This window comes from Copadichromis virginalis, linkage group LG23, assembly GCF_057382275.1.
Source record: "Copadichromis virginalis isolate Kocher_CV1m ecotype Utaka linkage group LG23, C_Virginalis_male_GT1.1, whole genome shotgun sequence".
NCBI lineage: Eukaryota > Metazoa > Chordata > Actinopteri > Cichliformes > Cichlidae > Copadichromis > Copadichromis virginalis.
The window spans coordinates 13703561-13726152 of NC_140639.1; the positions used below are offsets into that span (position 1 = coordinate 13703561).

General features: G+C 40.3%; 1 protein-coding gene across 3 annotated transcripts in view; it reads right to left on the reverse strand.

Annotated features, from left to right (window-relative positions):
• lpp (LIM domain containing preferred translocation partner in lipoma) overlaps nt 1-22592 on the reverse strand; it is a 190606-nt gene that overhangs the window by 114248 nt on the left and 53766 nt on the right. For all 3 annotated transcript variants that reach the window (XM_085447276.1, XM_085447275.1, XM_085447277.1), the window contains one exon: nt 12174-12367. In XM_085447276.1, coding sequence (XP_085303402.1) covers nt 12174-12363 — 190 coding nt within the window. In that variant the 5' untranslated portion in view covers nt 12364-12367. The remainder of the gene's footprint in view (nt 1-12173; nt 12368-22592) is intronic.

Here is a 22592-nt window from a genome sequence, read left to right on the forward strand (position 1 = left end):
TTTTAAGGATGATGAAGTTTATTATTGCTGTTATTTGATAAAATCCAAAGCTAAACTATGAATGACTAGAAGGCCAAGAGTTCCCATGTGCAAGTTCAGTTTTCGAGATCTTACTCAGCAGTCAAACTTCCTTACATTATGTAGACACAACCATGAAAGAATAGACAGGATATGTAGAAAACCGTTTTAGCAATACTACAAACTCTGAGGACGAGCCGTGAGATTTAGAGAAGTGAAATGTCTCATACTTGTAAGATTACGCTAAAAATCTGTGGCTGTTATAGCCCGATGAAATACACACTGAAATAAATATCGTTAGCACGGAGGAAACAACATTGCGCGAAACTTCCAAGCAGAAAGATTCTCCTCGGTTAAGACTTTGCACACACGGCAGAAAACACACAACAAGTAGCTGAAGTAGAGCATGTGTTCCAGTTAAGATAAAAGTAGCCTTGTTACGCGCTGTGAGCTGGAGCCTGTGGTATCTACGGGGACACTGACACACTCAGTGGTGGATTTCCTGTAAATTCTCCTGGTGACACCCATGAGGGACTCTGACATAACAACCGGTAGTCAGTTTGCCTCTGGCCAGTCAAGCAGGGAGGAATAAAAACAGCTTATGCACATGTTCGACACTTTGGAACTGCTCTGAGCAAACAATTAGCAGGTTTCTGGTAACTTAACGTGAAAAAGTTCTTTGTTTTAAACAGCAGAATAACAGCACTTCTCAGATGTTTAACTTTCACTATGATTAGCCCACTGCACAAAAAGTTTTATCTTGATAACAAGCAGAAAGACATTATGAGACATTACAGCAAGTTACTGACGCAAAATAACTTCAGTATCAAAAGGTTGTGGTTTTGGGGCTATCGCTTCACATCAATCAGACTATAAAGCATTAAATATTTGAAATATTCTGAATGGAAATGCAAATGATGACTCACTCCAGAGTGATTCAGTTTCCCATGCTGTGTCTGACAGTCTTTGTTCACACCATATACATGTTTACATTCATTTCATGGAGGGGGAAAAAAATCCCCATTTGAACGTTTGAGTAAGATCATTCTTCAGAACTGCAGAGCAGCTGTTTGCACGAAGCAGTGAATCAACGACAAGGCCCCTCTAACGACTGAAACGCCTCTCAAAATAGTGTCAGAGTTGGAATGTGAAGAAAAAAGGCACAAGACAAAATTCAAAAGACACCCCTGGTGTGAAATCTGAAGAGAGTCAGCAGAAAGCAAATCTCCGGTCTGTGTCGCGAGGACGGTCTCTGTCCTCAACATCACGTTTACCATCCCGTTCTCGCGCGTAGGTTACAGCGAAACAGAGAAGTCCCAGGGAGCGCTGAGCGGACACTGACTCGTCATCAGCATGTTTTCATCTGTTCGCACAGCTGCACGAGTGCTAAACATTTTAACCAGCATACCTCGCTCTATGACTATGAAAGCAAAACATGTCAAAGAAGAACATTAGCTCTAAAACAGGCCGCTTCTCATAAAATATAATGATTTATTCCTCTGGGTTTTAAGGAAAGGCCACAGTGTCCTACATCAATAACACAAGGGCTTTTTAAACTATTTTCAGAGCTTGACGGCACCCATTAAATGACACACTGTTGTCAATACCGTTTTAGCAAAGCTGGGCCTAATATGCTTCAGAGGAGTAGTTTTCGTTGCAGAGCTGTTGCAGTGGATTGCATTACCTTGTACAGTTATTCATCATATTTTGCCCACCTCTCCCACAGGATGTTGCATCGTGATTTTAAAAATCACACAACCTTTAAACAAATTTGCAAAAATAAATCTTTAAAGCTAAGCTCCGGCGTAAAAGCCGGCATTAAAAAAAAAAAAAACTGGAGCAATAGTGGCTCTACGAAAAAACAATCAAACCTTCCTACAGTGCATGTACCATATGAGATCAACTTAAACCCCAAAATCTTTTATTGGAAGGAACTTTGAGTCTCTGTCTGAGACATATATGTCTTTCACTTCCTATTTTCTGGGGCTTTAATCAGAACAAGTGATCCTCAAATAAAAAATAATTAAATAAATAAAATCTAAATGCAGGTTTGGCTAACTGTCTGCCACCCCGTCTGCACACAGTAAACATGGCCTCAGAGTGCTCATTCCAGCCCCAATGCTGGCCCCTGCTAGACAAAAGGGACAGCAGGGTGCTGTGCCAAATTGACTTGTCCCTAATTTTTTATGCTAATCCTCAATTTTAGATCAGGCAGTCCCCACGTTTGATATAACAGATATTAAACAGATAAATGAGGAGACACCCAGATAATCTGTTCATAAAGACGTCTTATCCGCTGACAAGTGGAGATGTCTGCAGATGGCTTTACATATTTGCATGATCAAAACACTGACAACAACCAATCGAGTGTCATTTCTAAATGTTTTAATGGAAAGGGGAATGCTTAAGCAGCCCATGAAAGCTCAGTACTCTGCAAAATCTGCAAGATGCTGCAACCTATAGATGTTTAATCAACAGTGTCACATAAAACTAAACCCAGAGCAGCTGGAAACATCTGCAGAAGAAGAGGCTATTTGACAGTTTTCCCAGTTTATGTAAATGCAGTAAAAAGTGACATTGAAAGGTCAGGTTTCCATGGGTCACTTTGACCTCATTCAGCTCAGCAGAGTAAAACATTTACATTACAAAGTACAACACTGCAATTATTATATAATGTACAGATGTATTCCCAGCCTCTTCATATTGTTTCATTAATCCTCTTAATACCCGGACAATGCATAACGCAGAAAATAAGACAGTGGCTATGGGTGTGGATTAAATGTTGGTGAAGTGACATTTTAAAATCTCAAGGGTTTAATGGAGCCGCAAATCATAAACTGGCCATGAAAAACTTTTTTTTTTTTTTTTTTTTTGCTAATTTACAGAAGGAGCAGTGCTGTGGGCTGGGGTAAAAATCAATACTCAAAACTGAGCCTCATTTATTCTATGTGGTGTAGCGCTGGAATTTGGACACTGGAAAGGCGATCACAACAATAAGTAAGGGCTTGAATGAAAAACCAGTGACGTACATAATTTAAAAAGAGAATTCTTAAGATTTCTTAAGTCTTTTTCCATACAATTTATAATTGGAAATGTTCAGTAAAAGTCTTAAGTTAAAACAACACACATTTCTTCTGCTGCACTCTGTATGCACACTGCTGATCTCCTGACATATTTTCTCCTAATTAATGCAACATAAACAAGCAAGCATTAAAGGCAGGCCTATTGTATTAAAGCTCACCTATAGATCCCACTAATGTCATTATAGCAGCATCGTATTAATCTAAAAGATCTAATGTTTTCTTGGGCATTTAAAACTTTGAAAATAATAATTTCACACTCGTTGTCTCAAACCACCACACATTTAAGGACCTTTTTTATGGCAAATGTAACACTAGGAGGATTAAAAGGACAAAGAGCACACAAACCATCCTAAACTTGGTAGCAAGTTTCCTACTTCCTACTCAGAAAAAGAGCCAGACCTTGGTGCTGCCAGTGACTCTTACAAATGAGTAAGTTTATCAGAACTCTCCCAAAATGTACAGATTTAAAAGCATGAATCATCCATGGTAATTACTGGGATGAAGCACTGAAGCACTTGGAACACAGGAACACCTATGCACGGCTCCTCTTTGTAGACTACAGCTCGGCTTTTAATACCATCCGGCCATACAAACTCCGTCCCAAACTCCACCAACTGGGACTTAACTCCTCTCTGTGCAACTGGATTGTGGACTTCCTCACTAACCGTAGACAGAGTGTCAGAGTGGGTAAGAACACCTCTTCCACCCTTGTGGTCAACACCGGTGCCCCTCAGGGGTGTGTTCTGAGCCCTCTGCTATACACTCTCTTCACCCATGACTGTATTTCCTCCTGCGCGTCCAATCTCATTGTTAAGTTTGCAGATGACACTACAGTGCTCGGACTTATATCCAACAATGATGAGACAAACTATAGGACAGAGGTGCAACAACTAGAGTCATGGTGCCACGACAATAACTTGGTCTTAAACACCAAAAAGACCAAGGAGATCATTGTAGATTTCCGGAAGAGGGGTCATAACAACCATCTGCCTCTCTTCATTGGCAGTGAGGCGGTGGAGAGGGTGAGCAGTTTTAAATTCTTGGGGGTAACTGTGACCGAGGACCTGTCCTGGGGCAACCATATCACCTCAGTTGTACGGAAGGCCCAACAGCGCCTCTACTACCTGAGGAGACTGCGGAGCGCACACATTCCCAGATCTCTGATGTTGAACTTCTATAACTGTGCCATCAGCAGCGTTCTGACGTATGGATTTCTAGTGTGGTTCCCCAGCTGCACCAAGGCCGATCAGCAAGCACTCCAGCGGGTGGTGAAAGAAGCTGGCAGAATTATTGGAACAAGTCTGCCAGAGATCAGTAATATCTTCCCCACTCGCTGTCTGAGGAGGGTGCACAGTATCCTGCGGGACCAACATCACCCTGCGCGCCACCTTTTCCATCTGCTGCCCTCAGGGAGAAGGTACAGGTCTATACAGGCCAGAACATCCAGACTGGCCAACAGCCTGTATCCACAGGCTGTGAGGCTCCTGAACTCTCTGCCCCCCTCTCACGGACAATAACCATATCCAACTTCTTAATAGCAATGAACTGGTCTGCATTGGTGCATCATATCTTTATTCTCTTCCCCCTCCTGTCCCCCCCCTCTTTCTTAAATAGATAACTATCATATCTGATATCATATCTCACAGTACAATAATATTGAATGGGTTGCATTGTTGTATTTTGTCATGTTTCTCAGGTCTTTGTCTGAATTTCTACGAACATTATTGCTAAGGATTGTCTTATTGCATTGGAGTCACACTGGGTTAAATATGTACACTTGGGTTTTAAGGGGTATTTATTATTTTCTTCTTTTTTTTGGGTTGTATGGAAGCCCCAAACGCAATTTCATTGTTCTTGACAATGACAATAAATAAATAAATACTAAAATACTAATTGATTATCTGGCTGGATTAATCTGGATGAGCAAAATGGGCAAAACTTATGGATTCAGCCCTACCAACATCAATCCTGGACCTCCTGGTAGAAGGCTAAAGAGGCTTTGGAACATCCCTGCTCAGGTAATTCTAATGCAGTAACTAAAATACAGTTTTAAATCAATAAGACAGGTGGGAATGACTACTGATGGGCTTCAACATTAAAAAAATATTAAAAAGTGTGAAGAGCCACTGGTCAGACATAAGAGAAAGCACCTGACACTCAGCAGGATGGTTAACAACCTGCTCACAGGTCACGCTTCCAGTTCCTCTTCCCAGACTCACTCTACTTGGGATTCACACATTTCCACATCATCTTCCTTCACCCCAACCAAACACACTGCACAACCAACTCTGCTGATAATGACGACAACGAAAAGATGCCAGCAAGGACGACAAAACTTTGTCCAGTTATGACTCTCTGGGATCTGAGAAAGTGGATTTGATGATTACAAAGCCAAAGAGCTGCACAACCAGCTCTAAAAGCAACGCACAGCAAACCTAGATGATGTCTCAGACCCAGTCTTTCTCAGTTACACTTCACCTAACCTCAACATGAGTCTTCTTTCTTTATATTTAATCTTATCAAATTTCTATATCTGTGACTTACCAGCAGCAGTCTGGCTGCACAGAAAAAAATTAACATATCACCAAATTTAATCTCACAAATATCAGCTTAACCTCACCAAATCTGTCACAACTGCTATTTTCACCATGTGAGTCTGTCTCTGTCATCATGGCAAAATGCGTTCCTGGGAAAATATAATGTACCAGCAATGGTTTGATTACTTTGGCGGGCGTTTATATGTCTCTGGAAAGATGCTGTCAGTGCAACAGAATCACTAATGTGTGAAATGAAGTGATGAAGCTTGTGTAATAGTTGAAATCAAACTGAGGGCAGGAGTTTGAAGATGGGTGCCGTATAATCCAACAGCAGTAAAGTTGACCCTTGCCTCTAGTTAATGAATGATTTAACGATCAGGTATAATGTCTTAACCTAAACTGGACCAGTATAAAAGTGCAGCAGTTATAAAGTCAAACATGTCCAACTTTCCAGTTTTACAGGTAAAACGAGGTGAAGCTGCCATCTTTTAAAAATATGTTTTTCCGATGCGAGCGGATATCTTATGGAAACTTTTCGCTTTTCTGTGTCACTCTTCAGTTTACTTCTACTAAGCTACATCTTTTACAGGCCACCCAAATGGTGTGCAAACATTTTTTTCAGCTTTGTAGGTCATGTTGGCTTTCAAAGTTTAAAGATGAACAAGGTCTGCTTTGTGCAACAGAATCACTGATGTGTGAAATGAAGTGATGAAGCTTGGTGTTGCGTGTGTAAAAGAGCAGTGTGGTGTTCCTCAAGGCTCCATCCTGGGGTCTTTTCCATTCAATACTCTAGCTCATACAGTGGGGAAATAACAACAATAAATGCAGCTTCTGCGGTTAAAGATGTCAAGTCAAGGACACAGATATAAATTTTAAGTGCAAGTACATTAAAACAATGTTATAGAATTGCCCATTATCACAATAAGAATTCATAAGAATTACAAGAATTGTTCTCAGACTTCAAAAAACTTGATGATCAAGTAAACAAGCTCTCTCTGTTCTTTGTTTATAACACAATTATAGGGACAAAATAAAAGGTGAAACTGTATATTAGTACAGGGAATGTACTCAATGTGTCTTTTCATGACACCTTCAGCTTTTTTCCTCTTACCTTAATTTTTTTCTACGAAAAGGGCTTCGTGTCACCTTGTGTGAAGCATATAAAGAGTTTTGATTTTGAAAGCTTAAAAGCTGCTTTAAAGCTTCAATTGTTGTTTTATTTATTTTTCTCAAATGGTGGGCAGAGCTCAAAAAGAAGCCATCTAAGAACAATTTTTACACCACCAACATCTGGAGTACAAGACGGTCTGTAAGTCAAACCACAAACCCCTACAGACAGCAGTGTTTTCAGCCTGACAGTGTGCTCTTGTCCTGGTGAATTTCATAACCGTTTCCCCTGTTTTGGAAATCTAGGGCTCTCGGGGGGGTTTGAGGGCAGAGGTTTAGATAATTTTCACGTTACAACACATAACTGGAAGGGAAAGTGAGGACAGAGAATATTATTGTTTGTGTTTGCAGCTCCGTCTTTACAATAGGAGCATATGCAAAATAAAAGCATCAATTCCTTTAAAAAGTCTATAAGTAGCTCTGAGTAGGTCATAATGTTTCAGGTTTCAGTGTTATTTCTTGGCAGTAAAAGAAAAAAACCGCTTCCTGTGTTCTCGTCTGCTCTCTTATTTAAACAAAAAGATTTTTTAAACAATTTGCATACGTCTTCCTATTATTGTGCTGTAGAAAACGTGTGCTAATGCAAAGTATGACTTTATAAAGGTAAAAATATACAGCACACTGTACAGATTTAATTTCATTTGCTTCCTTTTTCTACTGAAGAATATGAATTTAGAAAAAAGAAAATTGATTATTATAAGCAACTCCACGTCAAAGTGGAATCCACATATTTTAGCTTTATTTTAAATAATCTTTATATAACATGACATTCTTAATAACAATCTTAATTATAACCTTACATTTCAACACGTATTGCATATGAAGTTGCAGCACTAGAGTCTTTTTTTTTTTTTTTTTTCACAAAAACAAGCCATCAGCTCCCAGGGGACCTAAAAAAAGCAGACAACACAAGGCTTCCTGCGCTCACACTTGACTGCAAACCACACTGCCAACACTGCTTGTAAATTAGACATGCAATAACACCTCTGCCACAATTAATAACCAGAAATTCAATATTGTAAACAGGCGATAACTGGTGAATTATCCAGTTTTTAAGGGAAACTCAAAAATAAAGCAAATAAAACCACCCATTTCACAGAGGACTACAGAACAGGATGATATAATAACCCAAACATTACCTAGAAATTCTCCAAATCTAAGAGCAACAAGAAGGTCAGAACAACTTTGATGGTTGATTATGTGAAAGACCTCTGTAAAAGTTTCTAGAGACGCTTTCATGAGGCTAATTTTAGGTGTTTAGTCACACTGTGAGCCAAACACAGCAGCTGTGCACAGCTGTGGCTCAGGAGCCAGAGCGGGTCGTCTGTTCAATTCATTTTTTATTTACATAACACCAGCTCATAGAAAACTAAACAGGAGAGGAGTCCTGGCATATAAACACACAGGGAATGAAAAGAAGGGAGCCGAGAGGAACTGAAGTGCATCATGGGAAGTTCCCGGGCCCATAGTAGCATATCTAAGGGATGGTTCAGGGACACCTGATGAAGCCCTGAGTGTAAGCCTTACCAAGGCTATTCTGGTAATCAGAAGGTCAGCAGCTCGATCCACTGCTCCTGCATCAATCTATAACTCATCCTGATTGGGTGTCAAATATAAAGTTCTTAAAACAAGATCCTGTATGAATGTGCAAGTAAAAATGCATAAAAGCAGTTTGAATGGTTAAAAATCTAAACATAATCTATTTAATATTGATCTAAATTCAGTTTGCAATCATTTCTTTAATATTAATATTATCTTTAATATTAACTAGTTAACTAGTATTTACTACTTATTTAGACTCTTTTTCTCCAATTGATCATCAATGTGTCTTTTATACCCCAGTCCTACAAAAGTCCTACGATTAATTAATGTTTCAATCCTAAATATGATCAACCGATCTCCAACTAACAAATAAATAAATAAAAACAAAAGGCTCTTTATCATAGTCTTTCATCAAGGAGGTTTTTAGGGATGAAAATCATGTTGTATGTACATTGTATGAATTATACTGTGTGGAAATCAATTTTAAGTGCACCTGGGAATATTTGTTGAACAAGCAGCTGTAGCATTGGTTATGTACCACTGACGTTCAAGCTGGCAGTAGTTAAACCGTTAGCTGATCCAGCTGCCTTAGCTAATTATAGGCCAATGTCAAAAGAGTAGCTGTAACAGCTAACAGATCATCTGCAGAGTTATGATTTATTTAAAGTCGGGTTTCAGAACTCACCACAGTACAGAAATGGTTATAAATGTAAAGGTTACAAATGATCTTCTTCTGGCCTCTGACAGCAGATTCAGTGCACTGCACTGAGGTCGAGCAGGGCAAGTACAGAGATGAATCGTTTTGTGAGTCCATTTAATACTCCGAGGTATGGTTACAGCGATTAGAGCCTGCTGTAACTATTACAGGTACTGTGCTGCAGCTGTTTGAATCATAACCATCTAATAGGCTCCAATTTATTTATGTAAATGGAGAATTGTCTTCACACACTAAGGTTAATTATGGAGTTCCACAGGGTTCAGTGCTAGGACCCATTCTGTTTCCATTATACACACCTCCCTTAGGCAGTATCATCAGAAGCCATAGCATACATCTTCACTGCTATGCAGAAGACACCCAACTTTATCTATTCATGAAGCCAGATAACACGCACCAATTAGTTAAACTGCACGAATGTCTTAAAGATATCAAGATCTGGATGACCTCTAAATGTCATGGTCCTGGGGTCGCTGACCCAGCGTTTTGACTTTATTGTTATTATTTTCTAGCTTCTTCTGATTGGGTATCAGTCCTTAGGGTTTTTTGGTTCTTGTGTCTTGTTGTATCCCGGTGTTGTGTTCGTGTCTTTCAGTGTGTGTTTATAAAACAGTGTACTTCCTGTTTTACTTTGATGGTCTATGTCTGTTCACACTGTGTTCACCTTGTGTCTTCCTGTCATCACGTCCATTAGGATCAGCTGTGCTTCCCTCCTGTGTGTCATTGCGTGTGTGTGTATATATAGTGGGTGTCGGTCTGTGCTCTTTGTCGGCTCGTATGCGTTAGTTGGCGTTTCTCCGCGTCTCTCTGCCCTCATCCCACGTTGCTTCCTGTATGTGGCGTGTTCCAGATTTGTTCTTTAATTTTCCCCCAGTTCAGGTCATTTCTTAGTGCTGTCCTTACCACTCTCGCTTTTGTTTGTATATCGCTGGTTGTAAATAAAACGCTCACTCGCATCAAGCCAGTGCCTGCATTTTGGGTCCACACCAGACGGCTTGCCCGGCAACCCGTGACACCAATTTTCTGCTTCAGATAAAACTGAGATTATTGTACTCGGCTCTACAAATCTTAGAAAAATGGTGTCTAACCAGATTCTCACTCTGGATTGCATAAGCTTGGCCTCCAGTTAATGAATGATTTAACGATCAGGTATAATTTCTTAACCTAAACTGGACCAGTATAAAAGTGCAGCAGTTATAAAGTCAAACATGTCCAACTTTCCAGTTTTACAGGTAAAGCCGGCGCAGATGAAACGAGGTGAAGCTGCCATCTTTTAAAAATATGTTTTTCTAATGTGAGCAGATGCCTTATGGAAACTTTTTGCTTTTCTGTGTCACTCTTCACAGGTTACTTCCTCGGGCTAAGCTGCATCCTTTACAGGTCACCCAAATAATGTGCAAACGTTTTTTCACAGCCGCACTCTCATCAGCTGTGCTGCAGTGACTGTAGATCACGTTGGCTTTCATCTTGACAATGGCTAAAGAAGTGTTTGGTATTTTACACACCTGTGAACAAACTCATGTGTGTAATTTAGCACTTACATAATAAATGAAAACGTATCTGCCTTACTAGATCTTAGTGCCGCAGATGCTGCAGATGACACCCAACTTTATCTATTAGATTTTATTCTTAGAAACATGGTATCTAACCAGATTCTTATTCTGGATGGCATTACCTTGGCCTCTAGTAATACTGTGAGAAAACCTGGAGTTATACGTGTAGTTTAGTATATGTAGAACTGCTTTCTTTCATTTGTGCAATATTTCAAAAATTTGAAAAATCCTGTCTCAGTGTGATGCTGACAAACTAGTTCATGTGTGTATTACTTCTAGGTCTTGAATAGGCACCATCTTGTTTTAACAATCGTATAGTACCGTATCTCCCCATTAGAGCACTTCACCCTGAAACTGTAAGCTTACTTGTGGGCTTACTCTAGCTTACTTGTGGTTCCTAGAGTATTTAAGTGCAGAATGGGAGGCAGAGCTTTCAGCTTCAAGGCACCTCTCCTGTGGATCCAGCTTCCAGTTTGGATTCACGAGACAGACATCCTCTTTATTTTTGAGATTAGGCTTAAAACCATCCTTTTTAATAAAGGATATAGTTAGGACCCCGAATCCTCCCTTAGTTATGCTGCAATAGGTCTAGGCTGCTGGGGAATTCCCATGATGCATTGAGTGTTTCTTCTTCCATCACCTTTTTCACTCACTATGTGTTAATAGACCTCTTTGCATGTAATCATTACCTATTATTAATCTCTGGCTTTCTTCCACAGCGTGTCTTTGTCTTTGTCTTCCTCCCCTAACCCCAACTGGTCGTGGCAGATTGCCCCCCACCCTCCCTGAGCCCTCTCAGGTTCTGCTGGAGGTTTCTTCCTATTAAAAGGGAGTTTTCCCTTCCTACTCTCACCAAAGTGCTTGCTCATAGGGGGTCATATGATTGTTGGGGTTTTCTCTGTTTTCTTTGTATTATTGTAGGGTCTTTAAGATGCAATATAAAGCACCTTGAGGCAACTGTTGTTGTGATTGGGCGCTATATAAATAAAACTGAATTGAATTGAACTTTCCATTCAGTCTTAACACATCATAGCCAGAGTATTGTAAGCTCCATACTTCAGTAAACTTTATTATATTAGTGATTAGTGAACAAGAAAAAGATAAAAAAGAAAATGCCGTTTAGCATCACGTCATATATGTTTTAGTGTCAGAGCTTTTTAGGGATGAAATTATATCGTATGTATGTTTTATGAATTGTACTGTATGGAAATCAATATCAAGTACACATGGGAATATTCACTGAACAAGCAGTTCAGTTTAACACTTAGATTTCTGTCTCAGTAACTGTTAAATATAATGCTGAATAAAGAAATGCCCAAGACACTCAACAGTAAAATTTAAAATGTACTCTGTTGCACTTGTAACCACTGTAAGGGTAGGACGGGTTTACTGCTAACTGCAGAAGATGAAATATGGGCGAGTACTAAACATGGAGAGTGCAGAGTTTAACAACAGAAATATCATATTACTAATAAATGCTGCAAAGTGGGACATTTTAATTATTTTGTAAGATAATGATATTTTCTTAGTTGAAGCAATTTGAAGACTGTGTGCTTACCTGCCGGCTCGGAGAGTGTGGCCTCTCCCACCTGTTTGTAAGGGTTGAACTTGGGCTTGGGGGCGACCACAGGTGCAAACTTCTTAGGTGCCTGCTGCTGCGAGACGGAGATGCTCGCACTACCCAAAGATGGAGTGGTCTCCATCCTGGCAGTCACCTGTCCTGTCTGCTCACTCACTGGGTTCCACATGGTTCTAAGGAGGGGACACAGAGTTATTAAAAGTCAGGGGCTGCAAACTCAATAGTGATGCAGAAATTAAAAGTGGGACAACAAATTTAACGGGTGGGGTGTGATGTTAACTGTGACAAAGCGCAGGTTTCTCTGCATGCATACTCGATGAGGAAACAGAGACAATGGAGATTTTACTTCTCAAATTACAGCCTGCAATGGCAAGCGGGAGCATTAATATTGTTCACAGGACAAATAATGATGCTAAGTGTATGGATACCAGCTAAATTGGTAAAGCAGTAATAAATTACTACATTTACATGATTATTTCTTCACTTTTTGAACTCGTTTTGTAAAACTAATTGTAACACAGGAGCCCACAGACGTTGCGCCACTCTCTCCGAGTGATGTGGAAACAAGTAAGGTCCAAAGTAAGACATGCTAACCAGGTCAGTTCTGAAGCATTCTGATGTAGAAAACTACTGTGAAGGACTGTCAAGTAAACTAGTGATGTTAATAGAGCAAAGCCCAACCGTAGGTTTAAGGTCCACCAACATGTGGACCCTAATCGGATGAAGTAAGCACGGCTGATATCAGCCAAAGTCAGCAAACTAACATTGCGTGTGTTATAGATGAAGCAACGACCACACATTTCAGGAGCAACTAAAATATAATTTGATAACATCAATAACAGTTTCAAAATGCTCTTAAATATTTAAAACCCATGTATTGCGATCAGGAGTGTTCTACTTTTAGTTGGTTATTTTTTGAAAATTAGGCTACGTCCACACGTACTCGGGTATTTTTGAAAACGCAGGTTTTTCTATGCGTTTGCACCTTTCGTCCACACGTAAACGGCGTTTTCGGTCACTGAAAACGGAGATTTCTAAAAATGCCTGCCAGGGTGGATATTTTCGAAAACTCAGTTTTTGTATTTAGGTGTGGACGAGAAAAACGGAGAAAACGCAGAAAACGCAGCGTCAAAGGTGTGCGCCTTTTTTGACGTCACACTGTGCGCCACGTTATTGTTTCGGTGAAATTAATTTCTACAATACTGTTAATTGTACTCTCTGCAGTGTTTAAATGCTTACGTATTACATACAACTCGGCTCTGCTTCTATGCCCCAGCTTTGTTTACTATTTCCCACCGAGGCTTCTAGACTTCTGATTGGCCAACATTTCTACAGGTTAGGAATATATCGCCACCTGTTGCTTTGGCATGTTCCTAGCAGCGTTTTCCTTCATTTCTGCGTTTACGTGTGGACGGGATTTTAGTCACCAGGGACATCCCTACTTATAACATGAAACAGAAACCCTGCCCTTAGACTGCCCTTTCACCTTTGGCTGACATTTGGCAACAGGATGGGTGCACTAACCATGTATGAACGTTAGCAATGAAAAAAGTGCTTGTATGAATGCGTGTGAATGGGCATGAGTAGAAAGCACCATATAAAAACCAAATCCATTTACCATTTGCTTTTGTCTCTGTCTCCAAACATCCATCCCTAACCCTGCAAGCACGACTAAAAATCTGAATATTTACCCCCAGCTTTACATGACAGCAGTACGAACTGTGCTTTTACTCACATTCTTTAAATTGCTCAAGTTCAATGTGAGTTTGACAGTTTCAGTGAGACCCGACCTGCTGCATTAAACACCTTCTATGTGTCACCGTTTCTGCTTTATAAAAGAAGTGACTGAGGCCACTGTATCCACATGCAGCACAAGTTACACCAATTATAAGCGTACACAGCTCATGTCTACTTTTTTCTCCCCGACGACGGAGTCTGCTTGAAAGCGTCTGGCAGAATTACGCTGTAAAACGAAAAACAAGGCAATAAACAGCGTGTTCTGACATGCAGCAAAGTGTCCGATTTAATAAAGCAACAACAAGCGTTAAAGTCGAAAGGAAATCACTTTGAACTCTGACTCTGAGCCTTCGCTTTCTTTACTTGCACACTTGCTTGCGATGTCGGCACGAGATCAACAAATCAAAAGAGTGATATGAGAGACAAAGAGCGGTGAAAACAACAAAGTACTTTAAAAACAAAAAGACTTTGGAAGAGGAAAAAGTATTGAAAAATGCTGTAACCCTGATGTAACCATCAATGATTTTTTTTTAGCGTTGATGTAGCTGTCAAAAATGAGATCAGATGAGTGTTTGGGAATGACAGAACAATGATCCACAGTCACGCACGCACACACAAAGAAACAACACTTGACTACTTATTACTTAATTTCATGTTGCTTCTGTTGTCTTTGTTTTTGGTGCATGAGAGTCGAACTTATCAAAATGTTCCAAAATGGCACCAAGTCTCACCTCTAACCGATGCTTTTGTTTAACATGCATGTCGGTAACACAGTTCCAGTGAAGGGAAGACCACCACAGAGTGGAGGAACTTGCAGCAGCTGAGGACACAAACCTCCAGTATTTCACCATCGCATTCTGAAATCACTTGAAATATTTGAACTATTTATACGGCGTGCTTTTCCCCATCCTTCTTTTTGTTTGTGTTTGTTGTGCTGTGTTCTGATGTTTTTACTGTTTATTATCCTCACTCTGACTGATACAGGGTTTACATTCTTTCTCCGGAGCACAGCAGTAAAAGCCCACGCACAATCATCTTTTAATATCTGCTCAAATCCCTGCTCCTCCTGCCGTCTGAATGGTTCTTACTTTTGATTCCCCCCCCCTCCCTTCTCTCATGTTCTTAATGCTACAATTCAGACGCTCGCTGGTGTCTCACACCCACCTGTCCTTTCAATGCAAATGCTTTCATTTCCCAATGCTCAAATGGCTAACAAAATAAAAGATGAATTGAAAGGGAAAAGGAGGGAAAGAGAAGAAATGATCTTAGGATGTGTGAGTAAGACTCAATATGTGACATCCTGAAAGGAAAATTTCTGTGTCAGTGTGTGGTTGCATTCTTTGGCGATGGCAAATAATGCGCAGCGGGGCGTCGCTTTATGGATACTGGGCCCTAAAGTGCACATTAAACCCACTCACATCTGTTATTCTAAATAAAATTTCTGCAAAACAAGTGACTTCTGTGCCATTCCGAGCGCACAACACAGAAGCCACTTCACTGATGACTTCAGCATATAATCATTCCTGTGATTCATAGATTACGCGTGCGATCAGCTAGGCTTATAAATTGCAGCGGCCTTCATTTTAAACAGAAAATCACGACTGCACTGAAATAATAATTCAGGACTGCCCTCGAATAAAAATCTCTGATTGTGTTTAAAAAAATGTGACCTCTTTTTAAAAATAGTTTAATAACAGTGCTCTGGAGCGGCGTGCGATTTTAAGGTTTCAGGGCTGCAAAGCGAAGCCACTTCCTGGATGCTTTAGAGACTGTCTGGATGGGAGTGCGCCGTTTCATAGCAGCAGTCTTCCTCAGCAGGTCTTCTCGCAATCTTTTGTGCGCTACATATTAATTGACTATGATCAATATGGTTCAGTGACTTGTGATGCAGTTTACCCCGGAGGCACCCTGGCGGGGGTTTTTTAAGCTCAAAAAGGCTGCACGCGGGCGTGTCACACGTATGCGTAAATTTCAGCATTTCATCTGTCAAATGATTTTTTTCCCCCCCTTCTTTTAAAACATGAACAAATAAACTATTTGAAAAACACACACTCTCTTCATATGGCTTAAAGTGCCATTATTTTATCCATTCAAGGTCTACTCTAGAGAGCAGTTTATTTCAGAAATGTACTTCAGCAGTCCAAAGCTTCTCCTTTGTGTAAATAACAGAAGACTGGCTTTTTCACAGATGAGGTTGAGGGTGGAAGCAAACAAGCCATCTACTGCAGTGGCAGCTTACATTTAAACCTGTCTAATAAACACTCAGTGCTGAAAAAGGACCACGAAAAGTGGCAAGGAACTCCAGCAGAGCCCGTTATGTGAAGGCTTGAAATGGTGACATACAACGAGACACAAAATATATAAAAAATACAGAGAGATGAAAAGGTTTCCACATCTAACAACTGATCTGATTAGAATTAAAGTGCGTCAACTATGACATGCGTGCATAGTGATTATGATTTTCAGTGACAGGAAGTGTTTAGGCCAGTCTTTCCCAACGCCTCATCTCTACAGACGCAGTACAGAGTAAAAGTTATCAGCTATGAGCCACACAAGACTAAAGACGCTTAAACCAGAGGTCTGCCTAAACTGTTAGAAGACACGAATGTGGAAGATCAGTGTGTCAGATAGGGGTGCGGTTCCCTGCTGCTGACCCTGTGTTCACCACAGTGTGATCACAATCATGTTTTAACTGTGCTGCGCCTCTTGTTTAGTGCTGTACAGCTTAATACTGTGTATGAGGAATTATTTGTGCCAAATGCAATTAGTAGTTGCCGTGATGTATTTTACTTTAATTTTACTGAAGCTTTATTAAGGTATGTGGATGACTGTATATTTATTATGAACTGATCTGTGACTTGGTGAACCAAAGGCAACTTGTCCACTCATATTGACAATAAAGTCATTCTCTTCTAACCCGTGTGGGCTGTAATAATCAAATTCAGTATCAAAAATATGGTTATTATATATGATCATCCTGAATACATCCAGAAGTATTCCCTGTAGTCCTGATTACATGATGTGACACTGGTAGAGTGATGAAATGATGGTTGCTGTGTGATGGGTATTTTATTTATACCTGTGTCTGATATCCCTCCTTTACGATGCCCCACCCTCTCTTGTTTCACTTGTTTTTTGTGATCAGTTTATTCTGCTTTGCACTTTGCTTTCAGGTCCTCTCTCTAGGAGCATTTTCCACTGATTTGTTTAGCTCCTACTCCTTTAAGACCAACTCCACATAACTTAAGCCAGCTTTCTTACGATTGGCTGTCCCTCACAAATAAAGTTTAAATGACAGGTGGGTGGGGCTTCTAGTAAGCTATAAATCCCACTCCGTGGCATCATAGGGGTCCAAGAAGAGAAAGGAAAGGCAGGGATTACTCAATATAAGAAAATGTGTGATACTCTGGTTATGTTTAATATGAGCACCAACCGTTGGAACAGCAGATATGTCACAAAAAATAATGTCAAACTATCGTTTTTTTGTCATGATGGGCATATTTTTCAATAAATGGTCACGAACAGTTCAGCAGAACCACACGGCGGCTATTTTTATTTTTGTTCAAACCTAGGATGTGTAACTTAACCACAGGCCATTTTGCTAGACATTCAAGCTTCTTCCCACCTTTTATTTTTAAGTTATGGCCGTCACCCTGATGATGCACTTTGTGCAATTCCCTCTTTGCCCTCAAGAAGTGCTCGTGCAACTCTTTCACACCTGTAACTGCACTTTGTTTTGTACGATCAGGGGAATTCCCCTTTCAGCTTGAGAAAGTGAGGGGGTTTATTTTGGACAGACCATCAGTCGATAACAGGTAGATGAACATATTCACGCCATTGCAGTTTCCATCACACCCACAGTCTACACCACAGTCTTAGGACTGTGGGAGGAAATAAAAGCAACTAGAGGAAAACCACACAATTACAATTTCTGCAGTACAGGACATACGTATATGAAGGTTTGCTGTAAACATCTTCTGACTAAACACGTGGACCAATTGCAATTCCTACTTCAGGCCTTTCTCTACCATAACGAAGATAATTTGTTATAGTAGGCCCTTCTGTACCTCCTTTTCTGTGTTCTGGAATAAGAATGTACACACAAAGTGGAAGAAAACATGTATAAATGAACACACAAAGACAACCAAAACAGTGAGGAATCGCACTGAAGGTGCACTCGCAGTCACAAAAAACACTATTGGAGCTCATGGAAGAAAAATCAATTCTGATAGCCGGGGCAGTTACAGGATGACTCACAAAGCGGTGACACCGTGTTTAACAGTTTGTTTTATGGGGGCACGGCAGCCGGGCTGTCTTCTCACAGCTGTTCCGCTGCACTTTTACAGCTGTCATTGAGGAACTGCTGCAGGTGCTTCTGCTGCATTAGTCTTTCATATCTACCAAGGAAACTATCAAACAAAACCATCCAAAGAGGACCACTGAGAGAGCTGAATTCTAACATAATATGGCAAGGTTCAGAGATTTTTGGGGGAGGATAAAGGATGACATGCTTTCTAGCAAAAACTCTTCTGAGGCTGCGAGCTGAATCACATGTCGAAAACCTATCGGAAAAAAAAAAAAGATAAGAAAACACACACACGCAGTTCACAAGCTTCTGTTTTTTAAAATGCTCTAGCAGCTTCTACATCGCAGTTTTCGACAGCTAAAAAAACTGAGGAGAGTGAAGCAAAGCATCATGGCCCAGGAAACCAAAACAAGAAGCTGGAAGACCCTAAAAAAGATGATCATAAATCTGCTGTGGTGGGTGGGATTACTGTAATTTAATCCTTTTTAGATAAATACTGAACCTGGCAGATTTGACTGCATTGGTATTTGATAATGCATTCGTGACTGTGGAAGAAAATGGATGGATGGACAAAAACTCAAAAACTTCACTGTTACCTTGTTACTTTTTTTTTTTTACTACTGCTCAATATCGACTGATTGTACTTGGAAGGCATCAGGTATCAGCGCATACCAGTCTGAAGTCATTTTGATGAAATCTACACCCGGAGCCATGAGAGTAAAGTCTGCAATAGGCACGACCACAAAATGTATATAATGGATAGACGTGCCCACTTTCACTTCAAACATTGGTTATCAAAGTCTTGTTATGTGGGTTTGCAGTCTTTGAAATAAGATGTGATGAGATCTGACTGAGAAAGTGATGGGACACTATAACTCATGCATTTATCAAAGGTGATTTGTTAATAACAAGCTACGCCATACTTTATGTTTTTGATGCTAATGGGACCAAACTATTATTAAGAAATGGACATTATTTTCTTAAAATAGGACATGACACTGGAGATTTTAAAACAAAAACTTAACAGGAAAGTGTTTACGGAGGTCACATCAAGGAAACCAAGAGCTGTTTTTTCCCCCTCATAGACTTCTATAGGGAGCCAGCCTGAGGCATAAGCAGACTTAGCAGCTGCTTAAGGCCCCACACTAACAGGGGACCCCAGGAGCATGCAAAATGTCACACAAGACAAGTTGTTTGTATATTTTTGTGCACACAGAAAGATGTTAGTTAAACAGAAACCTCAAAGTCTATGCAATGAGGTGACGTATGAAACCAAAGGCAGCAGTGCAGTAAAGCCACGATAATGGCTTTGCAACATATATAATGTTACAAATGGACATAATAACCATCCATCTTCTTCCGCTTATCGCAGGGGCCGGCCCCCGAGATACTTATACTGTTCCACTTGGGGCAAGAACTCGTCTCTGACCCGGAGTGGGCACGCCACCCTTTTCCAGCTGAGGACCATGGCCTCAGATCTGGAGGTGCTGATTCTCATTCCCACCACTTCACACTCGGCTGCGAACTGGTCCATGGCGAGCTGGAGGCAATCACCGATGAAGCCAACAGAACCACAGCATCCGCGAAAAGCAAAGATGAGATTCTGAGACCACATAAGTGAAAGCCTTCTACCACTTGGCTGCACCTAGAAATTCTGTCCATAAAAATTAGGAACAGAATTGGTAACAAAGGGCAGCCCTGGTGGAGCCCACCACCCACCAGGAACGAGTCCGACTTATTGCCGGCTATGCAGACCAAGCTCCAGCAACGGTTGTATAAGGACTGAATGGCTGTTAGCAATGGGCCCCATACTCCCAGAGGACCCCCCACAGGACACAGTCAAATGCCTTCGACATACTAACCCCAAATCAATTTCTGCTTAAGAACTCATAAAACCTTGGGCTGGTTCTGCCTCTATACATTCACAATTCTTTTTAAAGTCAGAGGAGTCGCCCCCTGCAGGCCATTAGAAAGAATGAAGATTTAACCGGTTGGACATTGGCTTCGGTATTCAGATCTGGAACCGACGTCAGTCTATAGGAAGGACACAACAGACCACTTACTAAGCGCTTAAACACCTGACCTTGATGATGACAGATGCATTGCATGCATGGCATCAGTAAAAATGGCTTTTAATTAAAATCAAAATTGGTGCAGGGTTTAAATTTAACCCCTTTTACCCCAAATAGTTACAGAATGTTTTCACAACCACTGAGGTTTTGTGCATTTTGATGTTTGACACTCTTAAAACATAAAACTGTTCATTTTCTGATTTTTTGCATTAATCTACAACAAACTGCTTCTCAACAACAAATACTGAAATAATGTATTTGCATGGGCATCCAGATGAGAATATCTTTATAAGAAAAGGTGAACTAAGATTTAAAGGGCAATTACGCTGGTTTCCACCTCGGTCTTTGTCCCATGAGTAGAGTTCAGTTCAAGCTACACAAATCTGGTTCACTGGGCACCAATCAAAACATTACTTCAAAAAGACACTACAGAGATGAAGAAGGAGATCCACTTTGCCTGGAAGATTTTTCATACTAAATAAAGAGGTGGTTGGTGACTGGGATTAGCACTCACGGTTCGTGACGCAGTGTGCAGAGGATCAGCCATGCGAATGAAAATGCTTTAAAAATTAAAGGTTCCCATCTGCAGGAGGTTGTTGCTGAGTCTTTCCAGCACTTGACCTGCTCTGCTTTAGAGGGCTGGTTGAATAGCTGAACAGGTTAACGCGACATTACACAAACAAGCACTCGCGTGATACGTTCCACTGTTTGGAAACAGGGAAACGCAAAGAGGTCATTACGGAACCGGAAATGTTTTGTGCACAAGGGTAAATATTTGAAGGTGCCAGAAGTCTGACCCCATGCCATCCTGGCATATTAATAAAAGCAAAAGGCTGTTTTAGACCTCTTTCTAGTGTTAAAAATTTAATAGTAGAGGAGCAATAGCAGTGTCAGGGCATCAGAGGGCTGGGTAAGTCAAACATCATCTTCTGAAACACAGACACGGCAAACAGTTCAGCTCCACGACAAGATCATCTTTCATTACCGCTGTAGGCAATTTAGTCATTTCTCCATTCGTTTTAGACCAAACGTGCTCTATTTACATCAGCATAATTGATTAGCAGTCAATAAAAATACAGGAAATTAATCAAATATTTCTTCTTATAGAATACTGTGCTGCAGGAATGAGTCTTAAACTATGAAATGATAAGTTCAATAGATTTTTTGAATGTATTTGACATACTCTATTTGGCTAGAATTCTGACATTGCAATCACCAAACAGGGAATTACTTTTAGTTTGTTGCATGGCTCAAAGTAGATGTTTACTAAAAAAGTGGTTAGAAAAGTGTCGAAGCTGACAGGGAACATTCACACAGGAGGTTAGCGATGGAGACACTGAACTCATACAACTGTGGTGTAATTCATTTACAGCTTAACGTTAGCATCTCATGTCTTTGTGATTGCAGTTATGCTTAAAAAGCAATCATGAAAGTTTTTTTAACAATTACCTTGATGAAATAAAGAGTTGAGTAACACTCTTTTAGTCCCCACAGGGACTATTTTATGAAATACCACAAAAGATAACAAAACTCTTGTTGGCTTTTTGCCATGGAGTCATGGCGATGCAAACACCTGGGCTGGGCTGCATCACCTAAACCTCCTCCTGAAATAACTTTAATAACTTTACAATATCACAGCCAAGTGCTACTTGATCGATAAGCAATATCATAGAGATTAGAATACTACTGCTTACCCTTAATTAAGTCGTTGTGAAATGACAAAATACTTGCATCATCATGCTACTCCCTAGCACGACCGCATCTCCTATCTCATCACCAGATCATGCATATACCTTATATATTTAGCAGTTTTTTAAAATATATACATAGTCACTTTTTTAGATTTACTGTATAAATAACTGCATGCTTGTTCTTTTTACACCTGGAGATGTACCCGCTCTGAAGTTTTGTTATACATAGTATAACGACAATAAAAGTAGTAATCTAACACAGGGACTCTGTTGCAATCTGTGTTGCATGGAGTATTTTGCTGCAATTTCCTATAATTTCTTCCGGGCAATATCACACTATGACCTACAAATAATCCAGCTGACAAGTCTGGGTCTTTACTGTGTGTAAATGTAATACTCAAAGTAAGGATGTACTTTTCTAGACAAGATAAGCAATTCTCTGCACTTAAATGTCAGGCATCACTTTATTTTACTTATGCTTGTGAAGCATGTATGGCGTGGATTAGGTCGAGTAGAACATCTCTGTTAATTCCCAGCACAGTGAGAGGTCTTGGTAAGGCCCCTAAGAGATAAAAGAACAGACCAGTACTTT